This window comes from Anticarsia gemmatalis, chromosome 5 (genome assembly GCF_050436995.1).
Source record: "Anticarsia gemmatalis isolate Benzon Research Colony breed Stoneville strain chromosome 5, ilAntGemm2 primary, whole genome shotgun sequence".
NCBI lineage: Eukaryota > Metazoa > Arthropoda > Insecta > Lepidoptera > Erebidae > Anticarsia > Anticarsia gemmatalis.
This window is the reverse complement of record NC_134749.1, coordinates 10,335,738-10,360,728: the sequence shown is the minus strand read 5'-3', so window position 1 is coordinate 10,360,728 and position 24,991 is coordinate 10,335,738. Positions and strand designations below refer to the sequence as shown.

General features: G+C 34.8%; 2 protein-coding genes across 5 annotated transcripts in view; one reads left to right on the top strand and one right to left on the bottom strand.

The window, feature by feature from the left end:
- stan (Protocadherin-like wing polarity protein stan) overlaps positions 1-24,991 on the bottom strand; it is a 203,474-nt gene that overhangs the window by 148,804 nt on the left and 29,679 nt on the right. For all 4 annotated transcript variants that reach the window (XR_012959493.1, XR_012959494.1, XM_076114743.1 and 1 more), the window contains exon 2: positions 11,421-11,459. The gene's annotated coding sequence lies outside the window, so the exon portion shown is untranslated. The remainder of the gene's footprint in view (positions 1-11,420; positions 11,460-24,991) is intronic.
- Positions 16,170-24,991, top strand: part of LOC142973151 (calcyphosin-like protein) — a 66,383-nt gene continuing 57,561 nt past the window's right edge. The window contains exon 1 of the mRNA XM_076114746.1: positions 16,170-16,263. Within this exon, the coding sequence (XP_075970861.1) occupies positions 16,197-16,263 (67 nt within the window). The 5' untranslated portion in view covers positions 16,170-16,196. The remainder of the gene's footprint in view (positions 16,264-24,991) is intronic.

Here is a 24,991-nt window from a genome sequence, read left to right as displayed (position 1 = left end):
TTTGCTTTTCCCGTTTTCACAACATTTTTTATAGCTACTCCATTCCTATTAGTTTTAGCGTGATATTATACAGCCTTCCTCAGTAAATGCACTATTGAACACCAAAAATATTTTGATTCGAATCAGTAGATCTTGATATTAGCGCGTAAACTCTCCATCTTAACATTATAATGCTCCTTTTCATTTTAATAAAGTTCAGAAACACAGATTAAGGAGTAAGATACCTTTTAAAAATAATTCCCGAGATCTTCGAGAAAATCCTAAATATCCATAATATAATAATTCTAAATCCCTCCTAAATAGCCAAGTCTTACATCAGCCAGCCCACAAATCAGATTCCACCGTAATATTAGAAACAAATTGATTACAAAACAGTAGGGGTAACGTGATAATGTGCGGCGTATGATCAGATAATCGCGTGCGTAGTACGCCACTCGCCGGGTATAATAGGCTTTCAGAGCAGCTTTCAGCGCAGCCCTATTATCTGTCTATACTGCTCAGGTTTTAAGCTCGTATGATGTTTACTGTGCTGGGCTGCCGGCTGACATTGAGTACGTAAATTGACGTTTTGGAAATGTATATGGAAAAGTCTAATAGGAATTAGCCTGTGTCCATCTTTTGCAGATGATTTAGGTGGCGTCAGATTGAGGAAAATTTGTAATGAGGGAACATATTCGTTCTTGACTTAAGTTAAATGTAATTATTGTTGTCTGTAGCTCGATTCTCTGCCACTTCCGACAACCGGTTAGCTATCGAGATATTTTGTACGAAAATCTGATCAACGCCTCTAACAAGAAACTATTTTGGCAGTACATTTAAAATTTTTAGGCTTCCATACTCGACAGTACCGACTGTTGAGAATTGGGATACTAATGTTGTCATAATTTCGACAAACCAATATTTTACCGGATTTTAAAAGATTGCAAGTAGTAAAATAGTACAAGAGGTGTAATCCTTTATTTATTCTTAAGTCATATATATTTTACTGATTTATTTAATTTTGAATAAAACAACTGGTTTGCAAAATTTGCAGCATCAGTACCGACAATCGTTTTATCTAGACACGTCTCATAAATACGACAAGCGTGTCTTATTTATCTCAAAAGAAAGTCTGTACTTACATACATTATCGCAAGTAAATGTCTTAAAGATCGACGTGAGAAAGTGAACAAGCGTGCTATGACTGTAACTTATGGGTAATCTTATACTATAACCGGGTTAGTACATCCTGTGAATAATCCAGCAATAATCTTCTGTATACTCATAATTATACAGTAAAAATGGCGTGTCTGTACATTTAATATATTACGGTTAAGGAATAGTAATAGAACACGAATCAGCAAAAAAATGTCTGTTTATCTGTTTGTACGCGCTGATCTCCGAAACTACTTAACGGATTTCAAAAAAACTTTTTAGTTGTATAGCTCTACTCGTATCTCAGCGACGTTTAAGCTACAATTTATTTTGAAGAACGGAAAAACTACTACGCGGAAAAAGTCGCAGGCGCCTGATTATAAGTAAAATCATTATATCAATCCCTCGCAGTCGAGTGACAGTCGGCGGCAATTACCCAGTAAATTGACTCGATTGAAACACTTGGAATCTTAACTTGGAAATAAATTTAAATTTTCCAATTAAAGCCCTCCAACTTCGACTTAAGTGGCCCAAATTATGTGGATTATATGGACTCCTAAGTCCGTTTTTGTTAAATGATTTAGGAATCTGTTTTGAGTGAAATTAGTATTATGCCGCTTCTTATTGAAATCTTTTGGAGATTACTTGAATCTGTCTACGATAATGGACTTTATCCATTCGATTCTATTCTCGGGTTCGAGTACGATACAGGTTGTGTGATTACGTTTCTCTGATTAGAAATTTCGCGAATAAAAGGACTGTATGACTGATCTTTTTTCACGTACGTAAATAGTATGTTTTATTAAATAGGGTTGACCGCAATCAGGAGAAGGCGTATGCTCTGCAATGAATAGAAATATATTGAGATCAGGTTTATCATGAAATGCTTGTAAGTACACACTCATTACATAGTTGCATACAGCTTTGATATAGCATGTTTATATTAACTTATATTCTTACTATCAACATATTAACTTATAGGAATAATACAATTAAATCTATACTCGGGTTATTACAAACGTGCGAACTGCGTCATACGTCTTCTTTATCAGAACTCTCGCTCGCACTTACAAAAGTGATTATATTTTACAATCATCTGATCCTTTTGACTATGAGGTCGTTCACACGTTTGTAATAGATCGAATTTAATAACAGTTCTCTACTCATTGTCTGGTCTCTATTCATAACTTTACAAAATTATTATACAACGAGCCTTTACAAGAAGGAGTGAACATTTTTGTTCAGTCCCACGGTCGTGGGAGACTTGAACTAAAATATAGAGTAGTAATTATATGTTTGTATGTATAAACGTTCTGGCGGTCTTGCATAACTAAATGTAACAATTAACTTCAATAGTTTAGGAGAAATTACCAATTAGTTCAGTAGATTAGTATTGGATATTCTAGTTGTATTTATTTGGTTACTAAGTGACATTGGTGGATGGATAACATGTACTCGTACGGTCACGGCAAGTAAAAATATGCACTCATGATTAATATATCAGTCAAGCCTTTCTTCCAACTATTTTGGAGTCCGCTTCCAGTCTCACCGGATGCAGGCGGATACCAGTATTTTACATGGAGCGACGCCTATAATAAATTAATACAAGTGGGAAAAAATCATAGTTACACAAAATCTATTACGCTGGCCAATTGCTGGAAGGCATATATCCCCTTAAACAATTAATAATATAAATTGCAGGTTTCATAACAAAAATATAAAAAATAGTGCAACTAGTCTTGACTTCCTTTCTTGGCTACTACCAAGTTCCTACTCTAAAAATGAATTAGTCCCCACAATAACCACGTTAATTATCACATCACTCACATGCCCTGGGTTCGTTATACCCAAGGCAAGGAGATATCCCATCAGGTTCGATACAAAACAAAAGGCAGGTGCGTTTCGCTCCGTTGCATGGGAACACGGCGACCCGACCGCGGGAACACTTCATTTATATCTTCACTTTTATCACGTTAGGAAAACTGATACGCGTAGAAGAGCATGTCTACATAATCGATCTTTTTAGTCTTTTTATCGTAGTCAACCTAGTGTCAAAGTTGTTCAAAGCCGCCCGAAAGCCTTTGACGTGGCTTAACGATTGTTATATCAATTGACAAAAAACGGGTCCGACTTTTTACGTGCCCTCCGAAGCATGGAGGCGCTTAGTTCAAATACCACTATGCGGTCACCTATCGGTTGCTTAACCCACCGATCTTTTAAGTAAAGATTGTATAATGTACTCTAATAGCTGCTGGGCACCTACTATATATAATTAAACAAAAACTAAATTTCGTGGTTAGCCTGAACTCGGACCTAAGTCTCATCCTGAATAAGCGCCTCTCCCTTATTCGGAATGAGACTCTTATCTAGTAGAACAACAGTAACAGGGTTTGAAAATTATAATTATAATCCTTGAATGTGTATTAAAGTAAAGCCGTCCGTGGATGGATGATGTTTTTTTTTTAATTTGTTTCTCAGATACTGTAACACAATAAATTTTCTGAGAGCCTTTTTAACAAATAAGTTAGTAAATTAATAAATCTTCCTTATAATACTTATACAAAACTTAAAATATTCGTAAAATGTCCGGTAGTGGTCGAATTAACCCATAAAATTACGTTGTCGAAAAGAGTAGTCACAAAACACAAGGAAATTAAAAACAATTTTAAATGAATACACGACTTTAACCATACGGCTTACAAAGTTCCGAAGAAAGGTTAAATATTCCGAATGTTTGAGTTTCCATATTTAGCCAAGAATTTATTACTTTGTCGAAGGAGTTGGAATATTTCTCATGATACGACCAAAGTTTTCTTTCGTATATCTTTTATAAAGTTTCAAGTGTGGGCCGTGTTTACATAATTAAATAAATTAATGTACTTAATTAGATGAATCGGAACTGTGTGGGCGGTAGATCGAAAATATTGGATTTCGTTAATACCGTGTGAAAATTACTTGTTTGACGACTTTTAACTGTAATTATTATCTTGTACTATAACTTTGCTGTGACAAGTAACACGATGACCAAATAAATAACCAAATATCTATGTAGGGCGTAGAAGTTCAATAAACTTTGTCGATCATGTTCTGCAGAGAAAAAGTTAACTATAATTTCCTTCGTAACCAAGTTTTAACCCTAATTATGACAACATGCTAAATAATTGATTATATTAGAACGACAAAAAATACAAGCAATCATCTCCTAACTTTTATATATTTTTACCGGTTTCACCACTACTAAGTATCGATTAGTTTACCAGTTGGAATTTTAACAGTAATTTTATCTATCATTATCCGAGAAACGGACCGTTAATGTAGGGATTAGTTTTTATATATTAAGATTTTTGTATATAAACTAAATATTGTTAAAATAAAGTATCTGTATGAAACAGGCCACCGTAAACGGCATAAGTCACTGATGTTCTAAATTCCGAATTTTGTTTACCTCTGAATTGTGTATACTTCTCCCAGCCGCGAATCCTGCACACAAGGCTCTCTAACTTGTTAGACTATAATAAAGTCTCATCACGCGTAGCCACATTAAAAATGCAGAAAAAAAGACGTATTTTACGTAATTTTTCCCTGCAGTTTAACTTGGTAGCTCGAATAGAGCCATACATTGTGAAGGCTGAGTCATGAAAACGCAATATGCCACGCGGGACATATTTGTCTGAGCAACTCCCTACCTCGTACTATTTATACTTAAAACTAAGCTTTCGGTCTAGATAGGTTACTCAAATATGTGCTGGTTTTTAAAAGCGGGTACAGTAAAATTGGGAATTAATAGGTACTGTGAAATTGCGGTAAAAAGTCTCGAGAAAACATAATTAATTTTGCATATGATTATATTATTTTGAAATTAATAAAATTTGCTAATAGATTTGATAGAAATGAAGTTACTTTACAAAATGCAAGAGGTATAATTACTTAGGTTTTTTACTTACCTATCTACATACTGCTGGGCAAGACTTTTCTTCGTAACGATGGAGGGGTTTTGAGTCCTTGAATACAAAGGGTTTAAAAAAAACAATTTATTTTAATAAAATAATCTAAAGTCTCAAACATTTTTTATATAATTGATACCTATCTATAACTGAGACTATAGTTTCAAAGAATAACACAACGGAAAATTGATAGTATGTGACACAATTTTAAACATTTTTAAACCCCTAAATTATTACTTTGGAACAATTTTCATGAAACGTTCACCAGCTTGAATTTTTGCGCGGCACCCATTTGCGTTCAGTCTAAACTACTCTAAACTTTTATTCGTTAAAACTTTTTAAAAGCACGTTGGATAAAGCCTTGTATTTTTTAGATACAGCAAAAGTCAAATGGATAAGCTTGAATAACGACGAGAATTCCATTTATATCGACACTAGCTTGTTCTGACCACAACACTAAGTTAGTTTTAAACTTCAGAACTATTTTGAATGGAAGAGTAAAGTCATTTATTCTCGAACAATTGTATTGTTGCTATTGCAAAACTTTAGATAGGGATTCCAATTTTATCATTGAACATTTGCACTTTTATCTAATATTTTAGGAATATTAACGCGATAGCTAACTGGCTGTGGTCACAAGCTGACTGTCTTACCGATGACGCGACAGATTATTTTTTTTTAAACACTGACCTAAAATTATTAGAATACTTAGTTACCGCCTTCTGACATTTGGTAAAGCCCAAAATAAACAATACAAATATACACGAGATTTTAGTCTTAAAGCTTAAAGCGACTACTGCCATACAAATCCAGTCGTGAGATAAATATACGGCCCTGTATTCTAAAATCGCTGAGTATCGGAGATTTGCGTGGTTTTGTGTACGAACGACCTAATCAACACCAATAGCAACTCGATAATAAACCCACAAAATGCAAACGACTTGCAACGCGAAATAAATTTTAAAAAAGCCGTAATGAAACATCGTCGTCACACCGGCTTTGTGTTAGGCTGTATTCATGACGTCACAAATCAGCGAAGGACCCTTCATAACACAGTCTAGCGAGGCTTTGTTGACGTAATGCGTCAACGGCTCATTTACTCGGTGCAAATTCTTTTACCGACTTAAGGATTTAAGTGACGAGTGTTTGTGTAGCCTTATAGAGTTTCGGCATAAAATGGTACGCTTTTTATGTACATTAGTGTACTGAATGATGTAGCGTTATTACCTATTATATTGTTATAAAGAAGTGGGTCTTCAGTTCTTGAACTATACTTAAATACATAGATGAAAAGTCGGGCTATTTTAGTGAAAAAAATATAATTGTAATTTTACAACTACGTAAAATCGCGTGTATTAAACTTTTCTTAAAATATTGATAAAAAAATAGTGACTGTCCAACCAATATACTCTCCACGACTTTTTTTGCATTAAGGAGAGATTACCAACAGAACTCACACAAAAACTCATAACCTAATAGTGTTTGTCACATGATATCCAACCTTCAAAAACAATCATGTCACACCAACAAAGGAAAACTCAATCGCTCACCACTGAAACGTATATCAAATTAAACGGAGCAACTGGCCGTAAATAAAATGTGCAGCCCGAAACGAACATTCGTTTAACTGGCTATTAATTAAAACGCTAGTTTCGGCTTTAGGCTTTCGGCATTCGGCTTCCAACTTTTCGGTTTAAAATTTTTCGCTTCACTACTCTCAAGTTATGATTCCTCTGTTGTGGTGTTACGCATTGTAGTGTGGAGAGTGGAAATATTTAATTTAAACTTTTAAAGGGTTATTGAAATAGTGATGGGGTCGTTTTGGACGTTGTACTCTTACGGATATCGATATTAGACGTATATTGATAAATGTGTGGATTTTGTCTAAAATTGGAGCTTCTAATTAGCGCCCAAAATTTTTTATTGCCGTCCTCAACAATTCTACAACTCTGACATCTAACAAAACATGTCATGTGCTTCATATTAAATACTAAAACAGCCAAATTACTATACTTTTTTTTAGTTTTTCCTAGTTTGATATTTTTCTGGTTAATGTACATGTAGTAGTGTAAATACTCAAAGTAGAACTAGTCCAATTAAACGTAGTACATTCATCGTCTAAATGCAATCGGGAGAGAATAGACAATATCCGAACCAATTCCAGTTGACACATTAATAAACAGTGCTTAACATGTACCAAACTGGCGTTTACAAACAAAACACATAAATCGACTTCGTTACAAACTACGCAAACGCGATCCTTTTGCGAGACAATTTAAACGAGACAGCCAAACAGTCTATTTACGAACATTTTAACAATTCACTATTGTTGGTTTACCGACTAAAGGTATTTTTTTTCTTTCTTTGTTTAAAAGACAACTCCCGCACTAAGAGTTGCTCTTGTGTCGCGGGGACTTTAACAAACATACAAACAACGGACACAAAGTACAACCAGACACGAAAAAAATATTTGTGCATCGTACAAATAATTGTCCCGTGTGGGAATCGAACCCTCTCTCTCCTCCTGACGCAGTGGTATCGACGTGGCGATCAAACCACTTAAACCACTGCGCCACGGAGGCAGTCAAACAAAATACCAGACGCGGATTTCAAAGACTAACGTCTAATTAAAGACTAAAGCACACGCGATAAGTTCCAAAGACTCAGACTCACACTTCCCCGGGTTTTTCCCGTAATCCGGGATTAGACCGGGATTTGCTTTCCTATTAAACTCCTCCCTATTCGACCTTTAACGCCTTTCGCCAAGTGTTTGAGGTTTATCTCCCAGTAATTTGTTACAGGTATGTTTTAGATTTATACAAAGCATCAAAAAAGGTTTTTCACGAAGGTGTTGTAAAAATCAACTGTGTGTAAAGATTTATTTTTACATCTTTCTCACGATTTTTATGTTTTTGTTCTTTATTTTTAAAATAAAACCGAGATTTCTTTAGATTTATACGCATTTTTATTTCGCTAGAATAAAAACCTCTCGTTTTAGTATGAATGTAACCAAAGGTGTCAAGTCATTTTAACGTAATCGTTTATATACATTACCATTTTAGCTACAACATAAGATCATTATGTTTTCGAAGAATTCGTTATTTTCTGTATAATATATCTTACTACGGGCCGCCACATCGTAATTACTTAAATTAGATAAAATTTTATAAAACTAAAACCACTCTTATTTTTCAAAAGCAGGATGTTTCTGGTAGAGGATATTATAAATCTAACTCGTAACATTTCATAAATGTAGTTCTCGAAAGGAAAAACATAATAACTGAACCTTGAAAAACTTTGTTAAGAAATCCAACGACTCTACGAAATCCAGAAACTGTCAGTCCAGATATGACTATCGTAATAAAAATCACTGCAAAAACCTAATTGTTATTCACACGTGTACCATAATTCACGGTGCGTTATATCGATGAAGTATTTCGAAGTGAACAGATTCCCGAGGCAAGGACAATGGGTGTTTAGCATGCGAGGCACGGAGGAAACATGCGAGCATGCGATACGACATGTAGACACCACACATTCTCTTGCTGGCTAGTTTAAAGTTCGTTGGGACATGTACTAAGCAGCAGAAGTGTCGGACATCCCTTAACTTAGCGCGCTTTGTAGCTTAGTGCTTAGAAATCTCGAATGCAGTTTCAAGTAGTAGTTTACCTACATTACGTCGTGTTAGCAGTTCTGCCGACTTTTTGTTATCGATTGGACTTACATATAAAATGTCTAAAATAAAGTACTCTCATTATCTGTGACTTTTAGATAGTAAATATCTTTGAATAGAACACATATTGTGAGCGATAAGCGCGTGCGAAGGACACTGAAAATATTTTGTTAAATGAATCATATTTCAAATTATAACATATTTTTTTACAATTAGGAAATATTAATCGTGTTAGCCGCGGCAAAGATCTCAACTACTTTAACAATAAATGCAAAAGTAAGTAATACAGTTCAGACTTACTTTAAAGTGTACCTTCTGTACATATTTATTATATCACTGTATCGATTGTAAGCAAACGCCTAAACTATTTAATCGGGAACACATTACCTAAGCAAGGCGCCGACAGTCTGAAAGATAAAACATTGAACTGCAATCGATGTTACTTAGTCACATTTAGAATTGTAACAGACTTATTTCCGATCCCTCTGGAACTTCAATGTAATTATGTGTGAGCTAAGAGAGTATTTCTAGAACAATTAGTGGGGACTGGGGAGTTTAACAGTTGAATGTGTATTTAGAATTCTAGAACAATATGATGTGGCTTATAAATTGTAGTTTGGTTTTACATTGTTTGTGGCAGGTATCGTGTAAATTCTACTTGATATTAGCCAATGAGTCAGCTCACGATTTTTATGACCAAGGAATTTTATATTTTGTCACAAAACCAACCGGTACTAAAACGTCAAAGTTACATGTCATCATTAGGGAAAATATAGATTTTATCAAAAAAATTAAATGTAAATGGTTTAATTTGAAAACCATGATATTCAAGCCCTGAAGGGTAGGACATAAAAAACTATAATTTAAAATCGATTCCTACCAAAATAAACGGTCGATGCTCATGATTTAGCACCAATATCCTATAATAATTTCGGGGTACTATAATGGGTTCGATTGGAATAATAGTCGGAGAGCTTAAGCGATTTCCATATCGCTTACGAACAATAATAATCAATCAAGAGCCGTCTCTACGGCCGGAGTCGGAGGGTAGTTGTGAATCGGTGCAATTAGTCGCCATATTGTACACCCCCTCCACCCCGCAAGCGAGTGACTTATGCGTTTATTTCAACTACATTTTTAAGTAATTCACTGCTTAAATATTTTAAGAAATCCCCTGCGTTATTTTCCTGCATGATAATTGCAAAAACACATTTAACTTTGTCTTTGTTTCGGCACATATTGCAGCGTCAGTCACAAGCTTTTTGAAAAACTATATCATATTCCTTCTTTTGTGTGTCTATTCGAATTTTGGGGTGTGGCTTAGAGGGTTCATAAATAAGTAAAGCCATCTTGATAGTTATGAAAGTCTATAAAATAAATTATTAACTTTATTGCAACCAAACGTCGTATTCCCATGGGGGGAGGCAAGTCATTACAATAAACACAAGCAACACAAAGAAACTTTCAACTATAGAACTATGATTCATAGCATTCACCTGACATTATCCCGCAGTTGTATTCAACATTCTCATATAAATAAAAATATGCTCAAGTTAGACATAAAATTCTCTGGTCTCTGAAGAAGGCGTGATTTTGTATGTGTATGTATGTATGTATTGTACGTATGTATGTACGTACGGGTGTATGAACATTGAACGTATGTATGTACGAACGTATGAACGCATGTACGTATGTATGTATGTATGTAAAAACATAAAATTTATTTACGCACGCAAGAACCGATAAAACAGTAACCGTTTCTCCATATTGAACGAGGCTTATTACATTTTCTAATAAAACGTACGTATTCATTATCTATTCAAATTTAAGATCATCTATCTGAACGTCACGCTCGGAATTTTAATTTCGATTGGGGGTGAAATCACCCCTACATTGACCCACCCGATAATTGTAAATGAGTCACTGGCTGAACTCACAGCTATGACGTCACAGTCGACAGACTAAAATAAGTTCATGTTTCGAGTTAAAGTCACGAACTAAAAGTTGGTTGTGTTGTTTTGATTTCGAAATTGAAGTGATATTATCTACTTAGTTCTTAAAGATAACAGTAAGAAAGTTCATGTATGATATTATAGAGGAAAGATACATAATTACATTATAATTGTAAATATAGATGCGAATTTAATATACATTTATTTATTCCTTTGCGCGATTGAATAAGGTTGTATGAGTCAGATGACCCTGTATCACATTTATGAATGCTTATTTTTGATTGATTTAAATATATCGATAAGAGACCAGACGGCTAATCGCTTAATTTCTACTCAACTTATCAGTGGCGCGTAGGACTACTTGTTGGGCACCAAAATTACTAACATTTAGGGTAGTAGAAGTTAAATCTAATATTGCTTTTATAGTTATTGGAATAAAGTTTGTATCAGACAAATACTAGTTGATCAACGACATTTAAATGGAATATTACAGCTACGTTACAGTTTCCACGAAATTCCTTAACTTTACGTACGTACTAAATAATTTGTACATCAATTTAGTTCTAACTACAATCAATTCGAAGTGATTTAACATCGCTGTCGAATAGTTTAATTATAGGTTTGCTTACTTGAACGTGTACTGGCGCCCGACGTGGGACTACAATTTGATTAACAGATGTTTCAAATGTATTGAATTTCCAAAGATATATTACTTACAGAGCTTGTATTTTGAGCTTCAGTTGTTTTGGGTGAAACCTGAAACAAATAATAAACGTTTATTATATTGTAAATTATAGACAGAAGTTTAATTATAGGTTTAATTTATTGCATAAATAACCTACTGTTCTCCTGAATTAAGAGAAGGGTTAGTTACTTTTAAGCACCACACTGATTAATTCTAGATTTAACTAAGCGTTCTTACGAAAACTTTCACACATGAAATTTTATCCTCACAACGTTTTCCTTCACCGTTCAAGACAAGTGTTTTCATATAATATCATATAATGGGTATTTATTGCCGGTATAGTTAAAACTAAAAAGTAGGATGCTTAATACTTTTCCTGAATCAGTACTTAACAATAAGGTGATAAAGACTACCACATGAATTACCGAGGTTGTTTAATAACTGCTAATAATTTGTTGTTGCAGACAATATCTCAACTTCCCCTGGGATTCTCCGTGTTTCATGACACGGTGTTTTCGTGAGTCACCGCTAAGTGGACCGCTGCCAGGATCAATTTTCTTTAACAGAAGACAAGTGGTTGGATTTCGTTCCAAAGAATGCAGCGTCTGATATTTTCTTTATTATTAAGTAATTGAGAAATTCTAGAAGGTGTATTTCTAAAGTTTTCGTTTCACGTTTATGATCTGGTTGACTGATGACTTTTTCAACCACTGTTTATTTGCAACCACGGATATCGTAACCTACGCCCAAACGTCAAGAAATTCAAAGTTCACGTCAATTCCCTAATGTTTTAATTAAATGGTGACTGTACCATGTGTATTAGAGGCTAAAAAAATGCGATTTTAAAGCAAATGAAGCAAAAGACATTGCATGAGTCTAAATAATTGCTAAAAATAAAAGTATGAAGCACGAGTCATTTTTCTTGCTCACTTAAATTGGTTTGACGAATTTTCGCCCACCACCCGTCGCGACAGGTTTTAATCATACTGAGGTACTAGGTTTCACGATCAAATCTAGACGTTATTTCCCGTAGGAAAATAAAATTGAATATTCATCAAATGGTCGTTAGATGAATTGACGAAATGCTAATGGATTGTACAGGGCTTTGGAAATATTATTACGGCAGGAAAAGTACTTTTACATTATTTGAACTCAAATGTACTTTAGGCCAAATAAAATACTTATTTCGAGTGTTTTTTCCTTGAAGTGGTCAGCAACAAATGAAGTGGCTTAGGAACTGTTAAAACTCATAAAATAGTACACATGAAGTATATAAAAGAGGAAATTTCTATGGAATATGCAATCTTAGAAGCCTTTTAAAGCTTCCAGTGCAGTTTCAAGTTTAACAAGGTAAGGTTGAATGTCAGATTTCCCATGCGGCGACTGTTATCTGATCTTCGCAAGCCCGGAATTGCCCTTCGTTTTTTGAACACGGTACCACTTATAATTTAGGTCAATTATTGAGATAATCGTAATTTATAATATTAGATGATATGATAGCTAATATTAATTAATTTTAAACAGCGAAGAAATATATATAATGATCATATACGGGACTTTATTGCATCAGCGCTTGCGACCTTCCGCCAGCGGTCTCTCATTATAATTTCATCTTTTGATGATTTCTGCGGAAGAAATCAAAGGATCCTTTGCCGTGAAGCGGCTACACTGCACTCGCGTTTTAACTTCAAGTAAATTAAAATCCGTTTCCCTGTCTAATCGCATTTAGGTTCAAACCAACAGGGTACTGAGGGGACGGCAGCTAGACGTTGCGGATGTCTTTTGTCAAATCGTCAGACGTAGGGGGTCCATTTGAGCGAGAGCTCGCGGGACGCTAATCTCATTAGCAGATATTCAGGGGGCCGCACTGGGGCAAATTAACGCAACTGAGAACGACCGTAAACCCGTTTTGTTACTGCTTACTTTTCTAGGGTTAAAAACGGAGTACATTTTCTGAATTATGACATTACTCTCGTTGACTTTTTGTTATTAAATTGTAGCTTACTTTTGCCTTAAACTTGTAGCTTTGTGAATTTATCTCAACATTTTGTGCAGTTTTTTAAATTTGTAGTTTATGCTATTAAGCTTTGAACGATAAACTAAGAGCTGGAACTTTACAAACGCATTTATTACTCCTGTATCCGTCCGCAGTTCTGCAAGACAACATCCTACATCATTGTGTGACTCATGCCTCCGGATGTTCAGCCGTAAAACGTACAAAAACTCTTCGGAACTCCACTGAAAACATCCAGTTTAACTTGTAAAGAGTTTCCGCTGTACGACAGAATTATGAGCCAAGTTTACGCTTAACTGCAGAAAGTAGTCTGGGGAGAAAACAAAAATATATTACCTTAAGTAAATTGGAACGCAACTTTAATGGCAGCCATCTTTAAAATTCGCAAGTCATTGAACGGTGTAATAAAACTTTCGATGAAATTCTAAATGGCTTCGTTGATTTATAATGTCCGATAATGTTAAGAAAGAATTGCGGTGTTTCTAGGGGATAACAAAGGAAACGCATTAAAAGGCGTTGCGTTATTACAATCTATTGCTACGATGTCGGGGGACGGTGCACTGTGATTTTTTCAATACCAACAAAATTTCCTCCTTAATACTTTTAGCAAAATATGTACCTATAATAGGACTTTTGTCTTACTTTTTTGGTACTCCGCAACATGAAACCTGAGAGTATATTACTGTCTCTCTATATGCTTAAAGAAGCTCAAAACTAAAGGTAACATAAGATTATCGCAACAACCGGCCATGTATGACCAGTCGTATGAATGTCGACTAAACAAAAAACTACCTAGATCCAAGTGTCGTTATACACTCTTCTCTCATGGGAACTATACAAGATATTTTGTATGCAAGTTTATAGTGAATGCAAGTTGTAGAATTTATTCGGCACGATTTTACAAGACCACGAGCTAGCGGAATTATCGCTCGAGATAATCTCGAATGTCGGCTTGCAACTATTTCAATTTGTAACTCGATCGTGAAGTGTGGAAAGAAATTGAAGGCTATTTTTAGTGGGATTGTTGATGTTGTTATTTAAATGAACACTATTTTATATGAAGGTAAGACATTCGTTAGTTATTTGCGTTTATGTGACTTCAAATTCAATAGCTCTGTATTGAGAAAATAATACAGGACGAATACGCAAACACAAATACAAGTGAGGACATAAAATACGAAGGCATTGTCCTTAAAATGTTTATAATTTTTTTAATACTAAAACCAGAAATATAATAAGTAATACCTGCAATTAACATAAAAAAACAAAAAGTTCCACCAAAAAAATATCTTCATAAAACAAATATTTTTATTCGACAATAAAAACGTTAGCAAAATACGCTTTTGCGTAACAAAAACCGTTGGTAAGCACCGTGCATGGGGTGGCATGCACTCAGGGGGTAACATCCCCTAACAAAAGATGGTTGGCAACGCATTTGTATCGATTCGTACCGACTCGCTCTTTGCTAAATAATAAACTGTTTGTTCGTACCCCGTAGGATCGTGATTAGAAATTCGGAGGTCGAGTGTCTGAATAAATATATCGTATTTTATAACATTAAGCTAATGTAATCTGTTTAGAATATTAACTGAATTATTCAAGAAATTCCCGACTAAAATTAGCCGGCAGAAATTTCGGGATGTTTCGTGGAAGATGAAAAATATTTGCTGGGATGAAGAACAGACTGCTGGAACAGATTGGACTACGGTAGTTATTTAAATATGTAAAAGAATTAAGATTTTAAGGAAATGCCTTTGTTGACTGGAATAATGCAGAGGTAGCAGTTATAAATACTCACTTAGCTTTAGACTCCTATTGTTACTGGTCAAAATATCAGGCAAACAAACGTAATACGTAAACACGTAAATCCCCGTGCCCCATAAATTGTTACAGTTTATTTTTACACAATGACTATCACAATTGTCGAAATATAGGGTCATTGATCTGCAAGTCTAAACAAGCATGTAACGAATGTTTTATAGGAACTATCGACTTAATATATTCAACAGGACAATGTAAAGGATGATCCCATTTAATATGCAGCTGCAATTAATTAAAAAGATAGCAATCCATGTATAAACATGATTGACCTTGACACTTATCAAACTGATCAAATGCTTAACACTTGGTACAATGGCTGGGACAATGACGGCTGCACGCACCGCTGGCCCACAGTTCATACAATGAGACTGATTTCAATAGCACCATACATTCGTACGCTCGGTAACAGAACTCACTCAATATTCACAAATTCAGATATGAAGTTAATGCTGCGAAAATGGATATTATACACAGTTAAAAGACGAGTCACCATTCAGGTTCCTTGTTGCTTTGGCACTTTCCAGGATTAGAGGTCTTAGTGCCAACCGGGAAGGCAATTGAACACCGAAAGAAGCAATGGGATTTAAGGATGCAATGATGCGATTTGAAACTCCTTCATTTTCAGATACTTTTGAACAGTCACCAATCATATAATATATAAAATCATATAATATGTGGTAAAATCACAAGATCCGAATCAAATCAATGCCAATTGGAAACGAACTCATGTCAGTCGATGCAACGGTATTGGCATGGCTCCTTTTTCAAAGACAGAGTTCCAAGTTCCACGTACGGTGAACTTCTATTTGGACAATACGGCAGCCGTGGAGTCCAGCTATTTTCGTCCACAATTGTTGTTGACTGTCCAATGATTCAATTGCCAAGGCCGTGTCGTATGGAGTTAATGATGAGGTGGGTGTCCACGGCCACGTATATAAAGCAGCTGGACCAGATTACTGTAAGTAGTGCAAACATGGCTGTTCTCACTGTTGGTTTGATATTCTGTGTGTTGGCGGGATGCTTCGCTGCGCCGAGCGATCGTGAGTCCTTATTTTTTGAAGAGCATGACTAGTCATAATTAGTGAGTAATTAGACCGTAGGTACTTTTCGGTTAAGGCGCATGATTAGTGTATAATTAGGACGCATTTCTGTCCTGTTCTGAGAAGTAAGAGATGAGAAAGTAGATCAGGATTATGGAATATGTGTAATCCTTGGAAAGAAGAGGAAATGAAGGATTAGAAACAGACGTCTACAATATTCTACACCTATACTGTTTGTAAGCCCGTCTGCGCTATCTTTACTGGTAGAAAAGAAAATGTTATGAGGAAAAAGTAAATTTTATAAAAAGACGCGTGGTTTAAGACAAAGTGATATTTTATATACATACAAATTCGTTATCTCTACGTGCATTAGTAAAAATTAAGCTTTTTGAAAACTTAGACAAGTAAATTAAGGATTGCATTCTAAGAATTCTTATAAAAATGGGACCTATACGTGAAGCCTTTAGGATATCAATCTTATATCCAGTGGTACACAGGGGTGTATAATTAACAACTTGATATATTATTATTCAGAGCAGTTCACAGTTGTCTGGTTATTCTCGTTGTTTGAGGGCACTCGTGATTGGTTGCTCTCGTACTCGACAGGGGACTGACGTGACTATCGCCTAAATTCTAAACAGAATATCAATCTAGTTCGGCTTCTAGGATAAGATAAATGTAAGGCCGAACCTTGATTTTAATATTTAAGTATTTTTGTACCTATCTTAGGGTTTAGGCTCGATTAAGTAAAAAAAATATTGGATCAATATCCGATTTATAAATATTTAATACAAACTTGTCAGTGGGATCAAATATATAAATTGGCGCCTAATCATCACTACTCTATTTATAGGTACCTAATCATCATCATTTTAAAGATGCATCTATAAAATTTTATAAAAAACATAACAAACACTTTTTGACAACGTATTTTTTCATAGAAGACCTTTTGTTTTTTTCTTTGCCTTCAAATTATTTAATTAATAATAGTTAATCATTTCCCATTCACATAAAACACATATTAAAATTAAGTATGCGCAACACGTTCTTCTCCAACACATCCAAGAGGAACACTGTTCCTCGAGCATCCAGGATCAATGGCAAAAAGCCGGGAAACACATAAATAATCCGGGAACGTTCAAATGGAATTTGATTTCAAGGAAACACCCCAAGAATTTACTTTGAATCAAACAAAAGAGTTATATTATTCGGAATTGATTTTCACTTTTGAAATAAAATGGATTTTGGACACAAGTACTTTAAAAATAGTTCAATAGTGATATAGACAATAATAGACATTTAGTTGTTTTAACAAAGACGATTAGTGTACTAGGTTTGTATCGTTCAAAAGTTTACTCTCATACAAACCATGGATATTAGTATCTTGATATTGTACAATCATAATGCGTATCACGTACGAGTACTTACATTTCACTCATTCTTCATTTCAGAAAATAAACAATGTACAGAATAGTGTCTAGGAAACGGTTGTCAACTGAGATACAAAATAGCTCCCTAGATCTTAAATTAATAGTAATGTGATCCACAGACAGATATTTGTGGATGAATAGCATTTTATTTCCGTTATTATAATGTTAGTCCCGACTCTATAAGATGCTACTAATATTATAAATGCGAAAGTTTGTGCGAATGTATGTATGCATAGATGTTTATTACTCTTTCACGCAAATACTACAAAACCGATTACGATGAAATTTAGTATATAGGTAACTGAAGACCCAGAATAACACATACTTTTATCCCGGAGTTCCCGAGGGTTCGGGATTTACACGGGAAGGGTTTCCACGTGGACGAAGTTGCGGGCGGCCTCTAGTTATAAATAAAAAAAACATTTTCTTAAAGCCACTAGCGATTATTCGGATGTTTTAAAACTAAAAAGCAATACGCTATTAATTTCAAACTTATCATTACTTTCCAGACATCAAGATAAACTGCAACATAATAATAAACGTTATTATCGGCACGCTATGTGTCGTACGGAGTCAGTCTAGAGCATGCATTTCACGATTTGAAACACACGCGATCCAAATTGAATATGAAAATAAGCATATTTTAAAGGGCTATTATTTGTTTTTTTACTGTAAATACATATTTGTATAAATTATTGTTAAAGGTACAGTGATATGAATGCTTTGTAGCAATCCGAGGTTTGGCAGAATGTATGGTGAATAATGGTGGATCGCATCTTAAAATATAAACATTGTAGACGATTTTTTTTAAAAGGCTCATATACTTAATGCTACTATTAACAACCAGGCTCAGAATAAATACTCGTGCTCATCACACAAAGATTTGTCCCGGGTGGTATTCGAACCCACCACACGCACGGAGCTATTTGTACGATAATGCAATTTTATATTGGCACTATCACTTCTTCGGAGAAAATAGGCTGAATATTATTAAACAGTTAAACAATTACTAAATCAAGAAAATAAAGACAAATAAAAGCAACAAGTGGCATAAAAACAATCTGAGAATTACATTGAACACGCGATTTCTAAGAGTCAATGTATAAGTGTTGTGAATTACTTAACGGTAGTCGTAGGCGTCTCAACAATTGGTAATGACAAAGTAATCACTCCAGAGATGTTGCTTTAAACCATTATGTCATTGTACAGTTGCTACGAACAAAAGGTAAATATAATACACTTGGTAAGTACAACTGTTTAAAAAGGAGAGAGTAACGGAATTGTTTCAATAATTTGAAACAATTTATAAAGATTTAGTTTACAGACCTGATACTAGACAACAATATTCTAGGCTGGCTGGCCCGTACGACCTACGGGTGAACTCCATTATGATACAATTACCTAATATCAAATCTATTATTGTCGTACTCAGATAAGAAGAAGCATAAGGTTTTAAGACAAACTAAAAGCAATACAATTCCGAAAACCGTATCTAAATTGATGCAGTGCGTTTTAGTGTGATGCGCGAACATACAGACAGACAAACAAACAACAATTCTAAATATTATTGTTTCGGCTGCGATTGCTATATAAAGTCTATTCATATAGTAGCTTACTAAACTTCTATATACTAAAAACAGCAAGTTACTATAAATAAAGCTACACAGATAAATACAGGCACTACACTGTCAATAAACGCAAATAACATTGTAAAAAATTCACGGCTACGAGCTCAGCAGTGTCAATAATTGAAAGGTGACCGTGATAAATTATGTGAACTCACAAGCCGTAAAATTGTATCGAGCGCATAGTCGCAGTAATAATATCCGCTGAAATAACAGATCCAAACATCAGATATACGGAATGTTACGATTATATTGTAATTCAATGTCAAATATTAAAGTACAAACTGAGCCATGCTGATTCTTTCGCTTACATTTCGGCTTTTAGGTTGATGAAAAGGAAGCCTATGTTTCGTACCAGATCTATAAGTATCTTAGAGCTTAACATAAGGTTTAGCGGTATTGTGTAAAATTACAATAGACAAACGGACTCGTATTTATAATTTACTAGCTTCAGCCAATTATGACCAGATTTGCCTGGGTAAAAAATACCCTATGTGTTAAACTAGGTTATTAGCTTTATGTTTATGTTTTAGACAAATTTCATGAAAATTCGTTGAGTCATTTCTGCGTGAAAGAGTAACAAACAGGCGAGTGCAACCTGCATCGAAACGTTAGACAATAGACATTTTAAGGTAAAAAGTTATGATTCGCATTTTTAAAAGGAAGTATAGAAGTATGGATATGGATAACCACATGCGTATAAAGTTGAATCGTTACCGCAAAATAAGTTAAAGGGTGGAAACGAACAAGTTGCATAAAGTTGATGAAAAGTTTATCGAGGGAAGGGAGATAACCTCAAATATTCACCATTCACTTCTTTATTTGAACCCAAAGGAACCTTTGATAGAGAAATATATTACTACAGGCCACGGGTCGGAACAATTCTTCAATGCACAAGTTGGTTATTGTGAAAAGGGTTGTTCGAGCCCCGAACTCCTGTAAAAAGTGTAGGCCTAACGCCAAATAAATTGCTCCAGCGTAGTTTTATGAGCTCAAACCGCCTCGTAATGTGAAATTTTGTTCAACATCAAACCTCCCGCTTTTACGCTTCAAGATTAATTTGAGCAAAACTTGTTGAAGAATTTTATTTTCCACATGTATTATTTTTATTTTTAGACATTGTAGTCCATACAGTGATAAAATATTTAAATCTCTAACCCCTGGGTTCTGAGGTACATATACAATAGCGTTAAAACTCATGTAAAAAAAACGCTTTTGAATAAATAAACTACCGCTAAATGTACTACAGAAACAGAAACCAAAGCAAAGCATCGAAAAACTTCGATTTTAAAGTAATGTTATAAAAAATAAAACAAATAACATTCATTGAAAGTTTTAAACTTAACCGTAGATCGTCCTTATCGAGCAACGACACCGAAGATTAATTAATGAAAATATTTCGTTGAAAAAAGTAGCCGAGTAGGCCTCAGTAGCTAGTTCAATCATCAAGCAGAGAACCAGTTTACCCACAGCCTCATATAATTGATTCAAGATACATACAATCAATTTTTATCCTTAGCACATGAAATTTATGACTGCCTTTTGAAGGGTACTAAGGTGGGTCCGGGCATTCTTTTGTAATTATTGGGTACAAAATATAGTTCGGAGCTGCACATAATAACATATTGAGTTAGATACAGTCGGGGAGCTGTCGGCCATTGTGAGGTTGATTGTGAACACTTAATAGATGTAATAAAGATAATACAGATAGGTTTAACTGATCAAGATAAGGTTTATGAACTCGTTGTAAAGGAGTCACCTGTCCGCGATAACTGTTCGTAGGGATCGATTTAAATGTTCAAATCGATGAAGTTGTAAATGATTTGCCGTGGCGAATGCAATATTGAAAGCAAACTTTTACCTCAATTCTCTATCATCATCGAATACCGACAACTGGCTAGCTGTCGAAAAAAATTGTATGACAATCGGTTCAGCACCTCTGGCGGGCGTCGTAGAAAGTATTTTTGCAGTACATTTTAAATGTTTAACTCTCGATATGCTAAAATACCGACTGTACAGAATCGTAGTTGTGCTTAAGTCTCGTGCTGTCAATATTACTTTGATGTGTGTTGTAGTGACTAGTGATAGATGTAACTTTGAGCATCACTTACAACTGAGTGATGTTTGAGAATTTAGCCTGTAGACTTCTGTCGTACAAAGAGTAACTGAGTCGTACAGAAACTAACATTACCAATAGACGTTCGTCATAAGATACTTATATTATGCAAAGGTCGAAAGATAAAGTCTCGTGGGTGAATGAATACTAATTAGATGCACAAATAAATTCGGTCATTTAGCCAGTTTTCATTACATGCTACTGACGCGTCCGTCTATGTTTGAGATCTAACCACACGCAGCCCAAAACACTGCCCTAAGCGGTTGCCGTGGTGGCCTTTATTAGGGAATTAGATTCTAGTAAAAGCTTTAAAATGTAAGAACTAATTTTAGTCTGACGTGGCTAACCACGTTACAAATAATATTTAATTTTCTTCTTAACACAACCCTTGGCTTTAATTTGTAATTGTAAAGTTACTATTTAAGTTTCAGATAACCTTTCTGCTAAATAACGTACCACCAAATATATGAAAACATCTGTCAAAATTCCATTCGCTAATCTATCTCATAGATTTTACTGAAATTGAGTCAAATCAAAGATAAGCTTTCTAACAAAGTTAACTTCTCCATAATATAAATCAATAAAAGTAGTAAAGCTAGGTATGATATTAAAGGCTGCATTTTGTATGCTTCGCTCTGTGATTTGTTCGTAGAAACGTAAACAGTCACAATAAAAAATGCAGCACTGGACAGCAGAGGCAGCGAAGTAATTTCACCCCCACTCATAAACATAGAAAATATGTTGACAACAGTACTTTTTTATTTAAACGTAATTATATTTGTAGACTTATTCTCAAGCTCAGAAAACCTTCTGCCTTACCTGAGTAACAAAAAAAGTGCTCGGCATTAATTTAAAAAGGTTCCCGGTAATTTTTTTGTGGGCATTCGCACCCAACCTGAGTTAATTACAAACCAGAACAGATTGAAAGTGATAGAAGATCGTTTAGGCACTTAAACGAATCTATGGATACCTCTTAAAATAGCCATTTAAAATGTAAATTGAGGGAATCCAGTGGAATCCATTTGTGTGTTATCTAATTCATTAAAGCAATGGGTTTTGTGAGCTGTTATCCTTAATTTGATTCATAAAACGGAAGGCAAGTAGCTAATCGACTTCCCTTTGTAGACTTTGTTAAAAATCCTCTTAATATCAAAGACTTTCTATACGGTTGACCATATTGGTAGTAATAGAGATGGCTAAAATAAATACCGAGTTGTGAGTGAAATAAAAACTATCCTGAGCCAAAGATCTACCTGCCCCATTGTATAAGTTGCGCTTCTTTAAACGCCACCAATCTACTATTATTATAAATGTCAATATGTGTTCAGCTTTCGCAGCTAAAGTGCTGAACCGATTTCGATAAAATTTGCCAGAAAGATAGTTGTAGATCCGGAGAAAAGAAACGCTACTTTTGTTTTCAAAACTTACGCAATTTATACTAAAATCAGGCGTGAGCGGAGCTAAAAAAGTCAGCTAGAGTGCCAAAAGTAAAATCAAATGAGTATAACTTATTCTTTTGCTCAAATCTTCTTTCAAAAGCCAATATAGGAAGCCTTGTATACCAAAGATATAATCAACGACCTTATCTTTTGACTTGTCAAGTCCATCCTATAATTGTCTCGTCGGGAATAGATTATATGGAGAGATAACTGCGCCGCTTGTATTGGCACCATATCATAATAACCATCGGGATTTGTGTGTTTTCCTTCACAGAAAACAATTAACTCCTAGACAGTATAAATAAAGATATACGATATTAAATATTGCGAACAACTGACAGCTTCTTTAGTTTATAGTGTTACTGTTTTACTAATTCTCTCTAACTTGCCATGAATCTCGTATGGTAGTGGGGTTAGCCTTCCTCATTCTACTCCTACGCTTCGCTCTGTCCTGGACATCGTCTTCAGAAACCTAATCTAAATATAATATACATAACTAACTCTGACTGATTGACTGACTGACGTAATGATTTATCAACGCACAGTCCAAACCACTGGACGGATCGGGCTGAAAAAGGATTTTGATCAATTCTACTCCCAAGGGGATAAAATAGAGGATGAGAGTTCTTCCCAAAGTCACAGGTATAAAAAGTGCGTAAAATAATTTGCCAAAATTTTACGCAATAAGTATAGGTAATTGCTAAGAATTAATTTCATGTATATTTTTGTGTAACACAGAAAAGAAACTACGAAGAAGTATAAGACAGATATATTAAATTCAAAATTAGGAAAACAATGTTTCGAAACTAGTCTTAGTTTTCAACTCCTGCAAAGTAATTTTAAAGACTTATTAGATTTTCTAAGCTAAACTTTTTAGTTCTAAAACGCTTCACGCATACGTAATCAGTAGCAAAGGCAGAGGCTTATTTGTTAATAACTCAACAAGTCATCCAGGGATAGTAGCGCAATGTATAACACTAAACTAATTAGGAATGCTAGACACCTCTTAGACACGCAACCACGTCAAAGACTTGCGGACTAATAGGGAGGTGGGCGGAGCACACCGCAAATTAACAAGACATACTGGGAAGTAATAGCCTGGGCTTAGATACTAGGTATGTATTGATATGCCTCACTTTGATAACTGAACATCCTATATGAGCACTTTTGAAGAGGATACAGAGCCTGCTAGATCATAATGATGGTAGGAAATGCTTAAGGAACAGTTAAGCAGCTAAGCATTATATTACACTATGTTTCAAATCAGTAGGATAAGAAGTGCGCCCCATTCAGCTTGTAAGATTCAGTTTTGATGATGATGATTTATCCTACCGATTTCGGCCATGGCGACCACTTCGACTCCTATTCAAATTGGCGCTGATGCGCCGCTTATATAGCCAATTTTACTGTTGCATCAAGACAGATGCAATACGGCAGAATAATATAAAGGAGAGAAGAACACAAGTACTCTTACTTCTACGTCCTACCAAGAAAAAATAATAATTTGTATAGACCCGCGGTCAAAAGCTAGTCTCAATATAAATTTCACTTAAAGTAGACTGTGAGAAAAAAATGGAAGTCATAATCAAAAACACATACATAATAATATCCTTATAAGGAAGAATATAATTCTTAATGTTATTATAATGACTTTCAAGGATACCCTTTAAGGCTCGCTTTATTACTCTCCGTGTAATATAAAATTAATAAGTTTTAATGTGCTTTCTTGTCGTTTTGAATTTGTAAAAACTTTTATGGCGCCACTCGTACTCTACACTGCTTTTATGCTTAGAAAGTCCTGGTTTCGTATGTTTAAACGCACTCCACCTAAAGAACTCCTAAGCATTCTTGTTAATCGCTTTAACTAAATTAAAATTAGCACAATACCTATTTTCATTTTACCATTGATCTAATATAGAAATACATTGGTTTCAATCAAACGCAAACCTATCTATTGCTAAGATAACCATAACATAGCAAAATACAAAACTAATATTTTCGTAAGGATATTTTCTTTCTCTCTATCAAATGTAGTACTTTTAGTTGTGTGTATAGTAAAGTCATTAAAATATGTATACTGTAAGACTGCCAGGTCAGTATATCCGTTAAACATAAATA